The following is a 20447-nucleotide window of genomic DNA, read 5'->3' as shown; positions in this document are numbered from 1 at the left end:
GGCAAACTGAATTGAAGCTCCAGCAGTGACTAGATTTCTTCCAATGCACAGGCAAAAGCGGGCTCCAAAGCTGCACATGCACTGCAGTGTCCTCCAGAGTGAAATAATTTGCTGGGCCTGTGTTGTTGCCATTGTTCCCAGATCTAAGGGGCACAGAGATGCTGAGGGGCTGCCACACACCCTGGTGTACAGTGGTTTCCATCATATGCAGGGTTTACAGGTTGGGTCAATGGCCTTCAGCACCCCACTGTACACATTGTTCCAGTGCCCCTGAAGGGGCACTGTGGACTTTTACAAGAGCAGTGATTAAAATTTGATGCACCTCTTTCCTCTGCCTCGAGCCTGGCCGCCACTGGAGTGGCTTGTGGGAATCCCTGCTGCATGGGACCCCAAATCACTGAGGCAGGGTTACGGAGCAGGAGAGAGCCACTCCAAGAGCTCTTGGGAGTCATTGTGGAGAGTTCCCCAGCAGCTAGAAAGAAGTAAACGATGAGCGAAGAGCCCCCTTACTGCTTGCTTATTCTTCCATAGCTAAGCTCATGTGCCTCATCACCCCTGGGCTAGCTGCTCTGGAGAGCCGCTGAGGTAGCAGCAAGGCCTGGCAGCCTGCAGCAGCAGCTGGAGCAATAGGATAACTCACAGTGATAGCTAGGGGCAACAGCCCAATACTTTCCTAGGCCTTTGTGTGTGACAGGAAATTCCTGGTCCTCTACTGCGATATCTTCCCAGGGGGATACAGCCATAGCTTGTCTCAGGTAGCTGCAGAGTTTCACAGGACTCTGAAAGAGTCAATGTATATTATTTGATCCCGTAATTGCTTGGCAAAGCTGGCCTTCCTCCTTTAAGGAGGCAGAATTCCCCTTGTCTGGGGAGTGCGTGCACCCAGAAGACTCAGCACAGATTTCTGGCTTGTTCTCCCCTGCTGCACACTGACAAGATGAGCCAGGCACCTCTTATTTATATCCATTGGGGGCAGTTGTCCCCCCCCCCCCAACCCTGCTGCAGGCAATGGAGCAAAACTGGGCTCAGACGTTCTTGCAAATACCTTTGCAACTGGGCAATGCTCCCTCTGCCCTCAAAGAGATTGAGCTTGTCATCTTGTGTCCCCAAAAGGGCAGGACTGTGGCAGGATTATGGGCTTCACTGGGAGAAGGAGCTACAGCAAAGCCACAAATGAATTTTCACGTAAGCTTTTGTCACTCTTGAGTCTTGCAATATTAACGTACAGATAAATGAGCTAACGGAAAGAGTTCAGTTGGGTGACTGGTTGCTGATGCAGTCTGGCTTTTCCATCCCTCAATATTGTTGTCACTGTAACAGTTAAATAACCTTCTAGATCACTTAGGAGCTGCATTCCAAGCTTCTGGACAAGCACAGGTTTGTAGATCTGGTGGCTGAAACAGTGGCTGCTGAAACTGAGTGAGAGTTAAGGGCGGGAAGGGAAAGCAAGGTGGAAGCTGGAATGACAGAATTTTTAACCTCTTTAATCTCATTAGCCCCAAGGCTAAAAACACACGGGCTAGCTAGAAAATGGTCAGTATTCAGTGGCATGCTGGGTTCACTGCTAGCCCAGTGGTCCCTTGGCTAACATCAGGCACTCACTGCAGTATCGCTCTAAGAGTTCTGGCCTACCAACCCCAAACAGGGCTGACATATTGATCCCCTTTCCATGGGGCCTGCAGCTGAGAATACCACTGACTGTGGGCAGAAAAGCGCTTGCTGTTGGTACCTGCCCAGCAGTGCCAGTTTGCGACCGGAGAGCAGCTGCTGTCCCATGAAGTTCTAGCTGGCGTGGTGGGGGCAGTGAGAGAGTAGAATAAACTGCTTCAGGGAGATGCTAATGTAGCTCCAGGAGAGGGAGAGAACTAACTTGTCTGCGGTGCCTCTGTACTGGATGATACAGATAGGCCTGTCTTCTCCAGGCTACTATCTACCTGGGATAGGTAACAAGCTTGTACTCTTGGTTTGCTGCAGCTGAGTGTGTGCTGCCTGGATTCCTGTATAGGACCCAGTCCTCTCACCTACAGGAGCCCTGACGCTCGGCACAAGCTGGAAATGTGACTCTGACCAACAGGTTAGAACCACTGCTTGGGCCTCTCTGCATTGCTCCTCCCTTGGCTGGCCTGGGACTGGCTCTGTAAGCAGATGGGAACAAACCAGTCCTCAGGTGGTCTTCATGCCAAATGACCTGTGAAGACCAGAGGGAGCTGGGGTGTGGGGCAAGGGCCTGCTTTCTTTTTCTAACATGTATGTCCTCTGTTGCTTTCTGCTGTTCTGATCACACACCGTCCTTGTAAGGACCAGGAGCATGTATTGGCTTTCCTGAGGCTTCAGCTCTTGGCCAGAGAGAATAACTCCACGGCCTGCAGTGGCCTTGGTGGGGCAGGGGCTGTCTGGAGCTGACTAGCACCATGGGCTGAGTGAGTGTGAGCTCACAGTTTTGCAGGAGAGGGCTGGGGAGAGAAGCACCTGAGTTGACCTCTTCACTGCATTAACTGTGGGTGTTGGTCTTGCCAAAAGAGCCAGCTCTCAGGCAGGGTCTGGTTGAGGATTGGCTTCCTCTTTAAACTCCCTAATGGGTCCTGTTGCTGCATGTAGCCAAGGGGGCTTGCAGAAGGGGGTGACTGGGGAAGGAGTGCTTCATTGCTAACTAAATAAGGCGAGAGGTTATGCCTGTCTTCAGACACCCACAGTTAAAGTAGCTGTGCCTCTCGCTTGTTGGGTTGAGTGACCATGGCGCTCAGATGCTATGGTAACAGGTACATAAGAAAGAAACCCTTAGCCAGAAGCACTTGCTGTAAGAGGATAATGGGGTTTCATGTGCATTGCCCTGTAGTCCCTGACCTTCTCCCATACAATTGGACTTGTCACTGGAATGATACAACGGGGCACTGGCTTTTCTGCAAACTGCCTGTGGCCACGTTCCCCTGCAGGGAAGGGAAATCCTAGGACACTACTATTTGTACTCTCAATTCGCTGCTCTGAGGAGGGGTGGGCTCTCCCACCAGGGCTGGCTACTGGATATTCCCTGTCTCCAGCATTCTTCTCAAAAGGATGCAAAAGGAGCTGAGTCACTGCTTTTGAATGGGACTGTTGGCCATACAGGTGCTTCCGTTCACCTGACACAAGCTGGAGGCCCAGAGGCACTAGCCATCCCTAGAAAGCCAGACTGTCACAGAAGTGCTGCTTCCAAGATTTTGAGAGCGCTTTCTGAGTACGGATGAAGGCCTTGCGCACTGAAATGGAAAACCCCTATTGAATTCCTCTTGTTCCAGCCCCATGGGGCAGATGCAAGATGACTCATATTCTCCAGAGCTTCAGCCACTACTCGAGCCCCAAGCAGTGGTGCTTCCAGCCCTTCCAGTGGGGAGACTGCTTCACATGCTAATTGGACATCACCTAGGCAGCTTCCCGTTTACCAAGAGGGTAAAGTCATGCCTCTTACAAACAAGCTCCCCCCTTTGCAGCCAGTGTCGGCCTTGTTTGGATCCCCAAACCCGGCATGGCAGTCTCCAACCAGAGAAATGGCTGTTGTCCAGACTTCTGGCCTTCCCTTTAGTGGGCTTGGGTCGAGGGCCGTATAGGAAGAATCTGCCTTGAAACAAGGGAACCTCAGCTTCCTCCTTTGTGACATTTTCTGCTTCTCTCTCTTAGCCCTGGGGGTGCTTATGAGGGCCAGTTGCTGCGATGCTGGGACTAGCACCATTTCAGCTCTCCAGCGGACTCCAAGCCGCCAGGTGAAAGCCAGCTCCTGCTGGAGTGGGCCTGCTCTAACCCTGCGGCTCTCTCTTTCAGGTAGTGAAGATGAGCGGTAGCGACCAAGAGCGACCGCAGTTCCTGTTTGTGAAAGCGCTGGCCAGCCGGGGGCGCCTGGAAGCAGTAACCCAACAGATGGGCTACCACCCGCAGTACCTGGACAGCTTCCTCAAGATGCAGCACTACCTGCTTCACATGGACGGCCCACTGCCATTTGCCTGCAGACACTACATCGCCATCATGGTACGTGCCAACCCTCACTTCTTGGAAAGCAGCTGAAGTAAAGGCCTCCCTCCTGGCCCTATGGCAACAGCCTGCCAGGGCATAACAGTAGCCAGCCAGAGCACTCAGTCCTTAGCCTGGCTGGTGCCCAGTGTCTAGTGGCTGCCACGTCTCCATAGAAGGCACAGTGATGGAGGAGGCAAGGGTGAGCTCTCATCTTGGTCGCCATTATTCTGTGCTGCCAGAGTCTGGGATCACCTCTCCCTGCAGAAGGCCCCAGTTAGGTTCCGTGTCTTGCGTCCCTCTGCAGGAGCTTTGATATCCTTTGTGGCTTGGCCCTAGGCAGGCTCCAAAGCTTCTCTTTGGGTGGGTGGCCTTGGACTTCATGCTCAGCTGGAGTCTTCAGACAGCTGCCTGTGCTGGTTATCTGGGTGGTGTCTCTGGTCCCATGGAGACTGCGCTGTCCTCTGGAGAAGCTGCTAGGGCTGTGCTTCATGCACTCAGGGTCTGAGTTGATCTTGCAGGCAGCTGCTCGGCACCAGTGCTGGTATCTGGTGAATCTGCACATGCTGCAATTCCTGCGAGTCGGGGGAGATCCCCAGTGGCTGCGGGGCCTGGACTTCATCCCTCCCAAACTCCGCAATCTTAATGAGATCAACAAGATCTTGGCTCATCGGCCTTGGCTCATCAGCAAGGAACACATCGAGGTAACTGCATGTGGGACGTGGATTTGAAGAGTCTGGATGTGGGCTGATGGGTGGAATGAGAAGGGAACATAGGGCTTAGAGCTCCCCGCTCCTTCCATCATGCACGGTCTCCTTGCAGATTCCTTCGAAAGGGGGCCTGGCATGAAGAGGGAGGAGACCTTGGGTGAGTCACTTGATGGATGAGGCAGCCAGTAACCCAGTCTACAGATGCAGGCATTATATTTGAGGGGAGGGATAGCTCAGTGGTTTGAGCACCGGCCTGCTAAACCAAGGGTTGTGAGTTCAATCCTTGAGGGGGCCATTTAGGGATCGGGGCAAAAATCTGTCTGGGGATTGGCCCTGCTTTGAGCAGGGGGTTGGACTAGATGACCTCCTGAAGTCCCTTCCAACCCTGATATTCTATGATAATGATACATGAAGAGAAGGGAGTTACCTCACAAGTGGAGAACCAGTGTTGACAGGGCCAGTTTGATCAGGGTGGATGAGGAGGTGTCAATTCCAGGAGAGGCCTGCATCTGTAACTTTCACTCCATGCATCTGAAGAAGTGGGTTTTTTACCCACGAAAGCCTATACCCAAAAAAATCAGTTAGTCTTTAAAGTGCCACCAGCCTCCTTGTTGTTTTTGTGGATACAGACTAACCCGGCTACCCCCTGATACTAATAACCCAGTCTGTTTTCTTGCTGTGCTATCAGTCTCTGTCTGACCTACCCCACAGAAGCTGCTGAAGATCAGTGAGCAGAGCTGGTCTCTGGCAGAGCTGGTCCACGCTGTTGTCCTCGTGGCACATTACCATGCTCTCGCCAGCTTTGTCTTTGGTTGTGGCTGTGAGCAGGAGTGGCTGGATGGCAGGAGCATACTGAAGTCAACATTGCCAGGAAACCAGTGTTTCTGTGAGTCCGCCAGTGGGAACAGCTGTAATCTGGAATTGCTGCGCATCAACCGCAAACGGGTGAGCCACCAAGGATTTAACTCTCCTAGTGGCCAGGGGGCCTGTCAAGGTATTTTTTCCCCAGTTTGAACTTTAGCGTCCAAAAGTGGGGACCTGCATGTACCCTTCTGAGCTTAATTCCTAGCTTAGATCTGATGGCGCTGCCACCAGCCAAAATATAGTGTTTGGCACACGTTCTGTTCCCCCAAAACCTTCCCTGGGGAACCCAAGACCCAAACCCCTTGGGTCTTAAAACAAGGAGAAATAAACCATCCCCCCTCCTTTTCTGCTCCCTGGGCTACCCTGAGAGACTACACTGATCCAAACTCCTTGGATCTTAAAACAGAGAGGAATTAACCTTCCCCCCCTACCTTTTCTCCCCACCAATCCCCCTTGGGTCTTAAAGAAGGAAAAAAAAATCAATCAGGTTCTTAAAAAAGAGAGCTTTTAATTAAAGAAAGAAAAAGTAAAAATTAGCTCTGTAAAATTAGGATGGAAAAATGTTTACAGGGTATTCAGATCATATAGACTAGAGGGACTCCCCCCCCCCCCCCGCCTGAAATTCAAGTTACAGCAAACAGAGGTAAAATCCTTCCAGCAAAATACACATTCACAAGTTAAGAAAACAAACATAAGACTAATCTGCCTTTTCTAGCTAGTACTTACTATTTTGAACATGAGAGACTGTTTCAGAAAGATTGGAGAAAGACCTGGTTGCACGTCTGGCCCCTCTTAGCCCCAAGAGCGAACAAAACAAAGAGCACAAACAAAGACTTCCTTCCACCAAGATTTGAAAGTATCTTGTCCCCTTATTGGTCCTCTGGTCAGGTGTCAGCCAGGTTCACTGAGCTTCTTAACCCTTTACAGGTAAAAGAGACATTAACCCTTAACCATCTGTTTATGACAGGGCCAATGGAACGAGGACTGCTGGCTGATTAACAGTTGTGTATTGTCTTCTCGCACAGTCTCTGGATTCCTGTGTGGAACTTGAATCACTCCGGGAACGTATCCAGAGGATCCACCTGGAGACTGAAGGCCGAGAGGAAACAAGGCCACCACCACAAGACAGAGAGGAAGGTAATCCAAAGGGGCAGGCTGGAGCTCTGGCACCCCAGAGGTCTCTGCTGGGAGAATGGCAAGCCTCCAGTTTAGGCCTATCCCTGTAGAGGCTGCAGGTGCCACTCCGGATTCTCCTCTTTGTAAGACTAGAAAGATGTGCCACAAAGAATTACCTACAAGCTCCTTGAACTGTAGTGTATCTAGTGGGGGGCCACAGGAGTGTGGAGTTAGGGGTTAGCGTCCTTCACACTGGTTAATCCACACCCTTCCAGATCAGTGGAGAAGACTGATGTTTTCCAGGACTGTAGAGAGCAGGAAAAGCTGAGGAAATGACAAAGGTGGCTATAGGGAACCTGAGAAATGATGCTGAAAATTCTCCAAGGGAGGGAAGGGAAGTGCCATTGATTTGTCTATTTCAAAAGTGAAGAAAGCCCAGGGAGTGTTGTAAGAATCAGTTTTGCCCTGGGAGAATGGTTTAGATGGGGTGTAACACTCATGAAATGTGTACCAGAGCGCTTAGCTGGGATTGACTCTGCAAGCTCAGAGAGGGAGTAATGCTGTGGGGAGTTGGGATTTCATGCCCCAGGAGATCTCTCTGGAGGGAGACCATGCCCCTTGCTGCCGGATACTGCAGAGAAGCAACATAAACTTGTGGCAGATCTGTTCTAATCTCCCCTGTGGGTGGCGGTGGGCTCTTTCTTTCCTCAGATTTTGATGGGGAAATCGTCAGAGCCACAGATCTCTCCTGCTATGTGCAGGACCCTAACTTTGGATACCAGGACTTTGCCAGGCGAGATGAAGAGCAGACCCAGATATTTAGAGTCCAGGTGAGTGTTTTGCTCTCTCTTTTTATGGGGTGACCCTGGAAGGCAGCAGCAGAGTCTGGGCCCAGGATCTTTGTTCCGTGTCAACAGTAGGGTGAGAGAGAGTGCCATGCGGCTGCTCTAGGCTCACATGCCTGAGATTAAAACAGCAGCATCCACAGGAGGCCATGAGAGAGAGGGGGCTACACCAGCCATTGTCCGTGGTGCGGCATCACTCTGAAAAGTGACGGTCAAGATGCCCCATCTTACAAGAAGCAGGTTGTGGAGGGAGATGAGTCAGAGCTACTGACCTTGGAGACAAATAAGTGTTCTGCTGTTGCAGATCCGGCACAGCTCTGTGGGAGGGAGCCAGATTCTGTTCAGCAACAGCTTTGCTGCCAAAGTTCCGATAGCAGGATCAGGTGTTCTCTTGCACTTGGACAACCCCGCTAGAGGCAGATGTTACTGAGGGCAGGGTCTGGCTGCTGGCAGAGCAGGAAAACCTCTTGCTGTTCTGATTCCAGCAAGAGCTTGTCCTGTCTGAGACACACTGGACACAATGCTGCTTTCAGCCTCAGTGGCTTTTCCACTGGCTCATTTCATGAGGTTGCTGAGTTTCCCCCTCTGGCACTGAAGGAAGCTTGCTCTGTTTGGCAGGATTACTCCTGGGAAGACCATGGATTCTCGCTGGTAAACAGACTCTACTCTGATGTTGGCCACCTCCTGGATGAGAAGTTCCGTACAGTTGACAGTCTCCAGAGCAATGCCATGGCCAAGCGGCAAGGCTGTGAATCTTCCGTCTTCAAACGAGGCATCTGGAACTATATCCACTGCATGTTCGGAATCAGGTATCCCAGCTCTACAGGGCAAGGGATCTCAATGCAAGGCCTACATGGGGTTGTCACTGGAGAAAATCTAACTCTTAGCATATGTGTGATTTGTCCGTGCGAGGAGCTTGGCCTGAGAAATGGGGACATTACAGCTCTCTCTGTGCCCCAGCCTTGTAGACTGGTTAAGAGAATCCATGAGGAATTAAGCAGGGATAGGTTGACATGAGCCTTCAAACCTGGCTGAGCTTTTGGATGAGAAGGTTGCCCATGGTGCTCCCCCAGCCCCTTCTCGGGATGTCTTGTGGGAGTGGCTCAGGTATGGCTTACATAGCAGCAGAATTGTTTTGCTGTGCCCTCCCACCTCTTACTGGCTGTAAGAGTGAGTAACGGGGGGGAGGAGAGGAGCAAGTGGGGAGAAGGAGTGACATGGGGGTGGGGCCATGTTTTGGGCACCAGTGGCCCACCCACTTTTAGGGAGCTTCCATTGCCCCTGAACCAAGGTGTGTGTCAGCTGCTGCCACTCCTGTATGTAAGCCTAGTGCCTCCAGATCAGTGAGCAGCAGGGGCCTGATACAAGTGGTCACTCCAGCTCCTCTGGCTGCTATCTTGCTCCTGAAGAAGGTTGTGGCAGGTGGGCACATGGAAGCTGGTTCTCACATGTGCCCTGGAACTCTTCCCACAGGTACGACGACTACGATTACGCAGAAGTGAATCACTTTCTGGAGCGTATGCTCAAGGTTTACATTAAAACTGTGACTTGTTACCCAGAGAAGACTAACCCAGAAATGTTCAGCCGGTTCTGGAAGCAGTTCAAGCACGGTGAAAAGGTACAGGGGCTCAGAGGAGAACATGGCGCATCTAATATCTCCATGTAATCTATTTGGCCAGTTTTTAGAGCCAACAGTGCTTCAAGGGAAGCTTGTGCAGCTGTTGGGTTAAGCCCAAAGGTGGGAGGGGACCTGAGCTTGGCACACAAAGTCCTTCCTTCCAACGAAAGAGGTGTCAGGGCGGATCCAGAGAACACAGGACTGGGTGCCCTGTGGGGATGGAACTGGGCATCAGGGAGTGAGGCGCTTGGAGGCCTCATCACTGAAGGAGCTGCAAGCAATCTTGAGGCACCAGTGCTCCGCTGCACTGTGGCCTGTGCTGCGCTGTGCAATGTTGAACAGCTGCAGTAACCCGGGAGAAGCAATGCCTCTGCATATGGTCCATGTCTACCCTGCAGGGCAGAACTGTCCTCAGCACCAGTCTTGTTTGCTAGGCGCATGTGAGGAGTAGCTGTTCTCCCACTGGAGAGTCTCTATGGGAGGCTCTGGCAGACAGGGCCCACCAACTGCCACATCCTCTGGAGCTGCTCCTGCAGAGATGACGACAGGCTGGGGGAGTCAGGGAACTTGTGGTCAAATAAACCCCCCAGGAACAGTTGAATCCACACGGCTATGAAGTCCATACAGGGCTTGGTCTGGATCTACTTGAATGTCCCTCCTTCTCACAGCTTCTCCATTGCAGGCAGCTCATAACCCTGCAGCATTAGCAGTTCTCTCACATTGCAAGTCCATCCTCTCCACACAGGCTGACGGACTCCCTGCCCAGGCCAGAAGGAATCCATTAGCATTTAAACACTGGGCATGAAGGGCTCAGTGCCCTGGGACTGCCCCCTCTAGACCTGCCCTGACAGTGGGGTCTGCAGATCACTGCGCTACACAAACTGCACCAAGCCTAAGCCCTTCTTTTGCTCCCTCAGGTCCACGTGAACCTTCTCATCCTGGAAGCCAGAATGCAAGCTGAGCTCCTGTATGCACTGCAAGCAATTACCCAGTATATGATCTCCTAGAGAGCAGGGATGGCTGGGTTATGGCAGGGCGGCGCGGGCATCCCTGCCTTTCCATGGACTCCATACTTGACCCATCGGGCTGGAACTGGCTGCGCTGGGTTTCTCTAATGTTCTTGACTGTTCTGTTTCTATGGGGCACAATGAGTGACCTTGTTATGTGCAATTACCAAGCTGTGAGGCAACTCCATGCTGCTGTGATGTCAGTGTGAAGCTGGAGACTTGAATGTGTCCATGGCAGACTCCCAAAGACATGGCACAGGGAGGAAAGGACGGGCAGGGAGAGGGCATGTTTCTCTTTAAATAGATGGGCTCTAACCATCCACAGTGGAAGCCCCTTCGCCCAAGCGGCACAGGGAGCCTGTCCATGGGGGCAGCCCAGTGCTGGATCCTGTGTGCGTTCCAGCCCTAGGGCAGAGCTGCAAGCTTGCCTCCTTTCCAGCACTGCAGCAGCATCACACTGGGCATGGCTGGCTGTTCAGATGCAGCGGCTGTGGTGTGAGCATCACAATGAGTAGGGTGGCTTGTGGGTGTGTTCTGAAACTGCTTTAGTCAGAGGAGCAGAAGGGAGGAGCACTGGTTTATGACCCAGGTTCTCAGAGATGAGCATATCCTCCCCAGCACAGTACTGGAGGGAAACCAGCCTCCTGCATACGCTCCCAGCCATGCCTGCCAACCTCCAGGCGGCACCATGCTGACTATATGTCAAGCTGTGGCACTCCAGAGGAGGTGCAGTGATCAACATGCTGTATTCTCCCAGTGCCAGGGACAGGCTGTTTTCCTCCAGCTCCTGGAGGTGGCTGCTTGGAATGTTTCACTTCTGTGGAGCTGAGTTCTTGGACCTGCATCTCACCCTTGGGGGTCTCCTATTGAGCCCCCCTTTCTACAGAAAGTACAGGGGGGCCATTGTACCCAAACATGAGCTGGGTCCTAGCCAAGGCTGCACTAGCCTTGGGACGGGTCACTTGCTGCTCAGTATTGCCATGTGGGCCATGGGCCTGTTCACTGACAGGCCAGGTCACCTGAAACTGCCTCAGTCACCTCCTGTTCTTGGGACGGCAGCCCCAGGACTGGAGCAGCTCCCGACTGACCAGCCTCCACCCACGCGCAGGCCTGCACCTCATTCTCTTTGCCATGGGCAGGATCCACATGCTGCAGTGCTCTTCATGGCCCCGGGAGGGACTGAGGAGTAACAACCTGCCCTACCCCTGTTCCCACTCTGGCTGAAGGAGTGCATGCTGTGCTGCACCCGCAGCTGTGGCTGAGTGGCTGACCCAGCTTCAGAGGGAGATTCAGGTAAGGGCTGTGTACAGAGGCCCCTTCTCCAAAGAGCTTTTTGGGGCATGAGGATACAGCTGGGACCTTCCTTGTAACCGGAGTCTGGAGGGTGAGTGTGAGGCACACTGCTTTGGTCAGCTTGGTTATTTATGTGGAGAGAACCTTTGGAAGCTACAGAAGAAGCCTATTTTTGCTATAAATATAATTATGTTTGACACAATCTGCAGCTGGCTTATCTCTCTGCAGGGGAAAGGGAGTTTCGTGTGCCCCAGCTGGAGAGCCAACCCTTGTACAGGTGTGCTGTAGTCCACCTGCTCTGCCTGTGGAGCTGGTGGCAGGCAGGGCCGAGCTGCACTGCCATAGCCTGTGCAGGCTTTCTACAGCAGGTCTGGTCATCTATGTGCTGCAGTGCCTGTGTTCCTGAAGTCTCCTGGCTTTGCCTGAGCCCGTGGAGATGCAGCGGTGCTGTATGGGCTCCCTGGCTGGTCAGACTGAGGGTAATCCTCTTTCCCCTCTGGTGCCCTTTGGCACCATGGCCATAGGTGCCGATGAACTGTCCCTCCTTGTAAAGGAGACTGCTAGCCCTGCTGCTTTGGCCAGGCTCCATCTCCTTTCTCCCGCAGCAGCACTTTTTCTCTTGCTGTCCAAAACAGCTCTGGCATCTTGCAGCACTCTGCTCACCAGCACCCAGGGAGCGTGACTGGACGGGAGAAGAGTTAACTGAACCTAAAGGACTTCACTGCAAGAAGGGAGCAATACTGCCACAGCTGTGGGGGTGGGGCAGGGAGGGCATTGGGTAGGCTTAGCCTCCCCTGCCACCACAGGTTGTAGGACAGGAGTGAATTTAAGGCTTCACTCCGGTCAGGGCAGCCTGCCTTCAAAGAAGGTGGGTGGGCAAGTGAGTTGTTTTGTTTTGATTCCTGGAATAGCACAAGCCTGGCAAACGTTTCAGCAGGAGGCTTTCTGGTCAAAGCCATGCAGGGGCTGATGACAATGTGGAAGCAGCTGCTCCTTTCCTATGCTGATTATCTACACTTTGGGCCAAACAAACTGTAAGATGTAAACCAAGTAGATCCTACTGGATTTTATCACTTCTGAATGGAACTGGGAGAGGGGGTTTGCTTTTTTTGGCAGTGTATTTGCTGAAAAAGGCAAGTTTTGGTCAACCTTAAAACTATTTGCAAATATGTCTAATTTGCCTAATAGTTTTGACTGAAGTGGAAAAACTCAATGTTTCTGGAAATTTCAGCTCTCTGCACCGTAGCTGCCCAAAAGGCTAACAGTGTTAGGGCCTATTCGGAAAGTGATAGAAATACATCGTGCACCCACACCTTGAATAATCTGTCCAGGTCTGGTCTCCCCATCTCTGAAAAGGTACAGAGAAGGGCAACAAAGATGATCAAGTGTATGAAAAGACTTCCCTGTGAGGAGAGACTACAATGACTAGGTTAGTTCATCTTAGAAAAGAGATTAAGGGATGTGTGTAATACAGATGTGTAATACAAATGACTGGAGAAGTTTTATTTACCCTCTCCCACTATACAAAAACTAGGGGTCACCCAATTTAATAGGCAGCAGCCTTAATGCAACTATGAGGCAGTACATTTAGACACCACGTACACTTAATCTGTGGAACCCATTGCCAAGGGATGTTGTGATGGCCAAAAGTATTAACTGGAATTAAAAAAAAAAAAAAAAAAAATCCAGCAATGGCTATGAACCAATACAGTCAGAAATGTGATCCTAAACCTCTTGACTGCCAGGAGCTGGGAGGAGAAAACTGGTGGCTCATTCCTATTGCCCTCTTCAGTGTGCTCCTGCTGAAGGCCTGGTACTGGCTCCTGTCAGACAGAACCCCCGATGGACCGTTGGTCTAACACAGCATTGCCATTCTCATGTTGGTGTTTCAGTAACATCTACTTCAATTTGCCCTAAAACTTAAAATGCAGGCATTTCTCAGAGAAACAGTGCTGAAGCTCTTATCACTTTTAACTCGGAGGTGGGGGTTCATGCTGGCAATTCATAATAGTCATTAGGCAGAGGAGTGCGTGATGTAGCCTAGAGGGTAGGGCACTCTAGGAGCTGGGAGATTCAAGTTCAAAGTAGCATTACACTGTTTCATCAGGCTAGACTGAGAAACACCCCAGGGGGGTGGTGCTAAGCCACTCCCACAACGTGGAAGTCCCAAGTTCAAATGCCTTGTGTACATTAGCCAGAAGGTAAAATTGACCCTGGGACTTCTGCAGCCTAGGACTGTAGAAGAACCTTGGTTGTAAGAGAGGTCCTCTTCTCTCCCTCCTGCCTCATATCATGGTTTTGTGAATCTAGTCCTTTGCTGATAATACATGAAATCAACATGAAAAGTTTCAGGTTGAAACAAATGTTTCATTTAGGAGTAGGTTAGCTATCAGGGATGGTCTAGACAGTATTTGGTCCTGCCATGAGGGCAGGGGACTGGACTCGATGACCTCTCGAGGTCCCTTCCAGTCCTAGAATCTGTGTTGACTCACCTCTAAATTTTGACATTTTATTTTCTGCAAGTTTCTGAAAAATTGCCATTTTAGTTTGAGATGAATTTTTTTTCTCATTACTAGTGGAGGGGGAAAAATACACATCTCTGCTTCTGGCTCTGGAACTACAATTAACAAATCAAACTTCTGTGGGACTCAGCTGGTTACTGAAGCTGTGCCTACACTGCCAGTTCCAGCGCTAAAACTTGAGTTGTTCAGGGGTGTGAAAAAACACCCCTCTGAGTGGCAAAAGGTTTAGCACTGAAAAGCACCAGTATAGACAGCACTTGTGCTCCCGGCAATAAAGCTACTGCTGCTTGTGCAGGGTGGATTTGCTTTTTTTAAAATCGGTGGGAGAGCTCTCCCCCAGCGATAAAGTGTATCTACCCTGCCCACGTCACAGCATGGCCACAGCAACGCTGCGACATGGGGACTGTAGATGTATCCTAAGTGGCTCTGGCAGTAATTTAAATGCCCGAGCACTCAGCTTAGCCTGGTTTTTCATTCACCATGAGGTGCTCAGAGGCTTGAAGATATTAGCATAGTTACCATCACAGCAAGGGATGAGCAATGTCTCTACTTACACCCCACTAACAGTGGTTCTCCTGTTAGAGGAAAGGCAAAGCTCCACCGTGTTTCTATTGCACTATAGGATTACAAGAGGCTGGGGAAACCTTCCCTGCTTCCAAGGGCCTGACTCAATCTTTCTCCTAACCTTGTATTCAGATTCTCTCATCAGAAAGGGAAAAAGTTGAAGATAACTGGCTTGTACTTTCCTTGAACCAGCAATTCTGGATTTAATCTGAGCTGCACCAGGAAGCGTTCTAAGCCACATGCTGACCACTGATTAAACAGCAAGTGCTTGAGTCCCACTTCTGTGCCCTCCTCTAGCAGGTATGAAGAACAGTAGCTCCTCTTAACTAAAAGAGTCCGACGGGGACAGGTGAGCAAAGCCCACAAGTATGTGGGGAATGTGAAGACCTGGGAGATGGGTCAAAAACAAGAGGGAGCATGGGCTATAATGGCAGAGAGAAAGGAGGGTCAGGGCAAAACTGGGAGGCAAGATCAAACCAGTATCTTAGATGCCTATATACAAATGCGAGAAGTATGGGTAATAAGCAGGAAGAACTGGAAGTGCTAATAAATAAATACAACTATGACATTGTTGGCATCACTGAAACTTGGTGGGATAAAACATGATTGGAATGTTGGTGTGGATGGGTATAGTTTGCTCAGGAAGAATAGACGGGAAAAAGGGAGGAGGTGTTGCCTTATATATTAAAAATGTACACATTTGGACTGAGGTGGAGATGGATGTGTTGAGAGTCTCTGGGTTAGGATAAAAGGAGTAAAAAAACAAGGGTGATGTTGTGCTAGGAGTCTACTACAGGCCACCTAACGAGGTGGATGAGGCTTTTTTTAAACAACTAACAAAATCATCCAAAGTCCAAGATTTGGTGGTGATGGGGGACTTCAACTATCCAGATGTATGTTGGGAGAATAACACCGCGAGGCACAGACTATCCAATAAGTTCCTGGACTGCATTGCAGACAACTTTATTTCAGAAGGTTGAAAAAGCTACTGGGGGGAAGCTGTTCTAGACTTGATTTTAACAAATAGGGAGGAACTCGTTGAGAATTTGAAAGAAGAAGGAAGCTTGGGTGAAAGTGATCATGAAATCATAGAGTTTGCAATCCTAAGGAAGGGTGGAAGGGAGTACAGCAAAATAGAGACAATGGATTTCAGGAAGGCGGATTTTGGTAAGCTCAGAGAGCTGATAGGTAAGGTCCCATAGGAATCAAGACTGAGGGGAAAAACAACTGAGGAGAGTTGGCAGTTTTTCAAAGGGACACTATTAAGGCCCCAAAAGCAAGCTATTCCGATGGGTAGAAAAGATAGAAAATGTGGCAAAAGACCACCTTGGCTTAACCACGAGATCTTGCGTGACCTACAAAATAAAAAGGAGTCATATAAAAAATGGAAACTAGGTCAGATTACAAAGGATGAATATAGGCAAACAAAACAGGAATGCAGGGGCAAGATTAGAAAGGCAAAGGCACAAAATGAGCTCAAACTAGCTATGGGAATAAAGGGAAACAAGAAGACTTTTTATCAATACATTAGAAGCAAGAGGAAGACCAAGGACAGGATAGGCCCACTGCTCAGTGAGGATGGAGAAACAGTAACGGGAGACTTGGAAATGGCAAAGATGCTTAATGACTTCTTTGTTTCGGTCTTCACTGAGAAGTCTGAAGGAATGCCTAACATAGTGAATGCTTATGGGAAGGAGGTGGGTTTAGAAGATAAAATAAAAAAAGAGCAAGTTAAAAATCACTTAGAAAAGTGAGATGCCTGCAAGTCACCAGGGTCTGGTGAAATGCATCCTGGAATACTCAAGGAGTTAATAGAGGAGGTATCTGAGCCTCTAGCTATTATCTTTGGAAAGTCATGGGAGACGGGAGAGATTCCAGAAGACTGGAAGAGGGCAAATATAGTGCCCATCTATAAAAAGGGAAATGAAAACAACCCAGGAAACTACAGACCAGTTAGTTTAACTTCTGTGCCAGGGCAGATAATGGAGCAAATAATTAAAGAAATCATCTGCAAACACTTGGAAGGTGGTAAGCTGATAGGGAATAGCCAGCATGGATTTCTAAAGAACAAATCATGTCAAACCAATCTGATAGCTTTCTTTGATAGGATAACGAGTCTTGTGGATAAGGGAGAAGCGGTGGATGTGGTATACCTAGACTTTAGTAAGGCATTTGATACGGTCTCGCATGATATCCTTATCGATAAACTAGGCAAATCCAATTTAGATGGGGCTACTATAAGGTGGGTGCATAACTGGCTGGATAACCATACTCAGAGAGTAATTATTAATGGCTCCCAATCCTGCTGGAAAGGTATAAAAAGTGGGGTTCCGCAGGGGTCTGTTTTGGGACCGGCTCTGTTCAATATCTTCATCAACGACTTAGATGTTGGCATAGAAAGTATGCTTATTAAGTTTGCGGACGATACCAAACTGGGAGGGATTGCAACTGCTTTGGAGGACAGGGTCAAAATTCAAAATAATCTGGACAAATTGGAGAAATGGTCTGAGGTAAACCGGATGAAGTTTAATAAAGACAAATACAAAGTGCTCCACTTAGGAAGGAACAATCAGTTTCACACATACAGAATGGGAAGAGACTATCTAGGAAGGAGTATGGCAGAAAGAGATCTAGGGGTCATAGTGGACCACAAGCTAAATATGAGTCAACAGTGTGATACTGTTGCAAAAAAAGCAAACGTGATTCTGGGATGCATTAGCAGGTGTGTTGTAAACAAGACACAAGAAGTCATTCTTCTGCTCTGGTTAGGCCTCAACTGGAGTATTGTGTCCAGTTCTGGGCACCGCATTTCAAGAAAGATGTGGAGAAATTGGAGAGGGTCTAGAGAAGAGCAACAAGAATGATTAAAGATCTTGCGAACATGACCTATGAAGGAAGGCTGAAGGAATTGGGTTTATTTAGTTTGGAAAAGAGAAGACTGAGAGGGGACATGATAGCAGTTTTCAGGTATCTAAAAGGGTGTCATCAGGAGGAGGGAGAAAACTTGTTCACCTTAGCCTCTAATGATAGAACAAGAAGCAATGGGCTTAAACTGCAGCAAGGGAGATTTAGGTTGGACATTAGGAAAAAGTTCCTAACTGTCAGGGTAGTTAAACACTGGAATAAATTGCCTAGGGAGGTTGTGGAATCTCCGTCTCTGGAGATATTTAAGAGTAGGTTAGATAAATGTCTATCAGGGATGGTCTAGACAGTATTTGGTCCTGCCATGAGGGCAGGGGACTGGACTCGATGACCTCTCAAGGTCCCTTCCAGTCCTAGAGTCTATGAATCTATGAAAAGGGAAGGGGTAGTTAAAATAGTCACTTCAAATTCCTGGCTCCTGCTGCTTTGTGTAGTCACTAACCTCAGTGCAAAGTAGGTAGTGAACACTCTCCTTCTGGTGGGGCCATGTTCCTGCTTGCTTTGCACTAGTGTAAGGGACCACAGAAACAGACCCCAAGACATGGCCGTGGCATTCACAGCTCTGCTAGACTTAGCCTTTCCCAAGTAGGGGCGCCCCCTCTTACACAGCTGGGAGCTGTAGACCCTGTTCAGCAGCTAGTGTGTTCTGCATGCGTGAGCACTTGCCCAGGGCGGGAGGCGTTCATGAGAGGTCAGTCGGGGAACTTTTGGAATCACTAAGGAGCTCACAGAAGTTTTCAGAGCTGCGTGAGTGTGACTGCCCATTCACCAGCAAGTGGCAGCCTAGCCCCACAACTGTCCTCTTACACAGGCTGCGCAGCTCAGGCCATGTGCCCTCTGGCTGGTTCCCTACAGGGCCCTGGCAGGGAGGGAGACAGAGAGCCTGGCACCTGACTGATTAAACCAGACACTCCTGCCCTCAGCCAGCTGAGCTGAGCTGAGCAGAGGAATGTTCTCTCCAGGTCTGTTTTCAGAAACACCTTCAGTTCTGCTGCAGAGGGAGGCGGCAGAGCAGTGGTTCTCAGCCTGTGTACATGTATCGCTGGCGATACAAGTCTCTCTCAGGGGAGTGCGGGACATCAGCTGACCTGGCTGTTTGCCTAGTTTTACAACAGGCTACACAAAGAGCACTAGTGAGGTCTGTACAAGCTAAAATTGCAGAGTCAATGACTTGTTTACACTGCTCTGTGCTGTACACTGAAATGTACACACAATAGTTATACCCCAATTGATTAACGGTGAGAGTCTCATGTTGCACCCCCACCCCTGAATTCCGTAAGTAAGCAGGTCCATGCTGGAGATTATTGCTCTAGTACTATTTTTGCTGCCAAAAGTGGGACAGCAGAACCCGTGGCCCACAGCTGTGAGCTCAGCTGCCACTCACTGTCTCTTCTAAACCCTAAAGCAAAAGTATCATCACTCTCTCATTTGGATTCAGGCCATCAGGGCACATGAGCCAGGGCACAGAGCAATTGCCAGCCTGGCATGATTCCTTCTCACTGCCTCACGCGCAAGGGCAGGGGCAGGCGGGAGCTGCTTTGTGACAGTGGAGCGTTCCCAAGTTTTCTGCTGGGAGGAATGGTATGCACTAGTCCCTGGAGAGCAACGAACAGTGCTGGGATAGTTAGCGTCCACAGCTAGTCCCTGGCCCCATCACAGGACAGGTTTGGGTACAGCTCTTGCAATAGCAAGAGTAGTAAAGATGTAATGGAAATGCGGACACCCGTCAAGCAGTGACCTGCCCTAGGTCCAATTTCCTCCCCTTCTCCCAGCACACTGACCTGCACTTAGCTTCTCCCCAGTTGCTGGGCCCAGGAAGCAGAATAAGGCAGGTAGGATGCTCCCTGGCACTTTTCACAGGTTGCATGTTCTCCACCCCAACAATTTCTAGCCCCACTTTCCTCTGAGGCAGCAAGGGAGGGCTGGGGTCAAAGTAACTTAACAGACTTACCGGTATGCAGGGTGGCTAGGGTGAGGGGGCAGCTCTGGGCCCCTGGAAGGAGTGGGGCTGGGGCCAGACTCCCGTAGCCAGCCCTTCAGCACTGCCCAGCCCACACTGCCTGTGGTGCTGGCAGCAATTTAAAAGGCCAGGCCCTGGGGCAACTGCACCTTTTGTGTGCCCCTCCCTCACATCAGTGGCCCTGCTGGTACAGTCACCTGTGCACTGGCTTTCTTACCGATATGCCATACTGGACCGCACCAGCTTACTTTTACCTCTGGGGAGGGCAGGACATTTGTTCAACCTCATACTGCAGTGTTTAAAACAATCTCTAATTAGGGATTAGGATGAGCCCTCGGGGGTGGGTGTTCTCACATCTGCTAATTGGGGTTCTTACACCTTACTCTGAAGCATCTGGTGCTGCTCACAGTCAGAGGGGTCACTGGGCTAGATGGACCTTGGCTTTGATCTAGTTGAGGAGTTCATATGTGCCTAAAATAAGACTAGGCCCAGGTGAGAGCTGCCTCCCACTAGGGAGCTGCTCAGCTCTGGACTGGACGGTGGGAGCCACATGAACTATGTCAGTCTGAGCATTGTTATAAACAGACAAGACTAGCTCAGAGTATAAAGCAAGGGCAAAGCATCTAAAATACCCATTCTCATTTCAACCATCTGCCTTGTATTCCTTCCATGTGCCCTGCCGTGTTCTGTCCCAGTTTAATGTAGCCACCTGGCAGTAGATTAGCTTCCCAATTAAAGTCTTAAATGGAGCTTTTCCTTTAGCACAGCACATCTGACAGTGCAAGGGTTTGGCCATGCAGGGGGAATACCCCAGTAAAAGCCTCTCAGAGCAGAAATAGCTAAAGCTCATGTAAAACTCAGCAGCCTGTGTGCAGCAATTGGGAGACACCTACTCCTATTAATGTCAGTGACACTGTTATCCTTGGGTCTGAGTCAAAATTGGAGGAGAAACGCACCCATATGATGCTCAGCAGCTGGAATGGAGCAACCAGCCCCTGCCCGCAGTGAGCAGCTGCAGCACAGAGAAGGTCTCCTTCCAGAATTC

The 20447-nt window shown here is 50.0% G+C and overlaps 1 protein-coding gene across 4 annotated transcripts in view; it reads left to right on the top strand.

The window, feature by feature from the left end:
- Window positions 1-12922, top strand: part of LOC115657521 (sestrin-3-like) — a 29795-nt gene extending 16873 nt beyond the window's left edge. For 3 of the 4 annotated variants that reach the window (XM_030575468.1, XM_030575466.1, XM_030575469.1), the window contains exons 2-9: window positions 3796-3999; window positions 4503-4685; window positions 5403-5636; window positions 6581-6692; window positions 7383-7501; window positions 8135-8325; window positions 8990-9134; window positions 10052-12922. In XM_030575468.1, the coding sequence (XP_030431328.1) occupies window positions 3805-3999; window positions 4503-4685; window positions 5403-5636; window positions 6581-6692; window positions 7383-7501; window positions 8135-8325; window positions 8990-9134; window positions 10052-10141 (1269 nt within the window). In that variant the 5' untranslated portion in view covers window positions 3796-3804 and the 3' untranslated portion in view covers window positions 10142-12922. Of the gene's footprint in view, window positions 1-1974; window positions 2075-3795; window positions 4000-4502; window positions 4686-5402; window positions 5637-6580; window positions 6693-7382; window positions 7502-8134; window positions 8326-8989; window positions 9135-10051 lie in introns of all 4 variants that reach the window. The other variant, XM_030575467.1, reaches the window with a different exon arrangement.
- Window positions 12923-20447: the final 7525 nt, after the last annotated feature.

The sequence above is a fragment of the Gopherus evgoodei genome, chromosome 9 (genome assembly GCF_007399415.2).
Source record: "Gopherus evgoodei ecotype Sinaloan lineage chromosome 9, rGopEvg1_v1.p, whole genome shotgun sequence".
Classification (NCBI taxonomy): Eukaryota; Metazoa; Chordata; order Testudines; family Testudinidae; genus Gopherus; species Gopherus evgoodei.
Note: the sequence above shows the minus strand (reverse complement) of the source record. Positions and strands in the feature narration are given on the sequence as shown.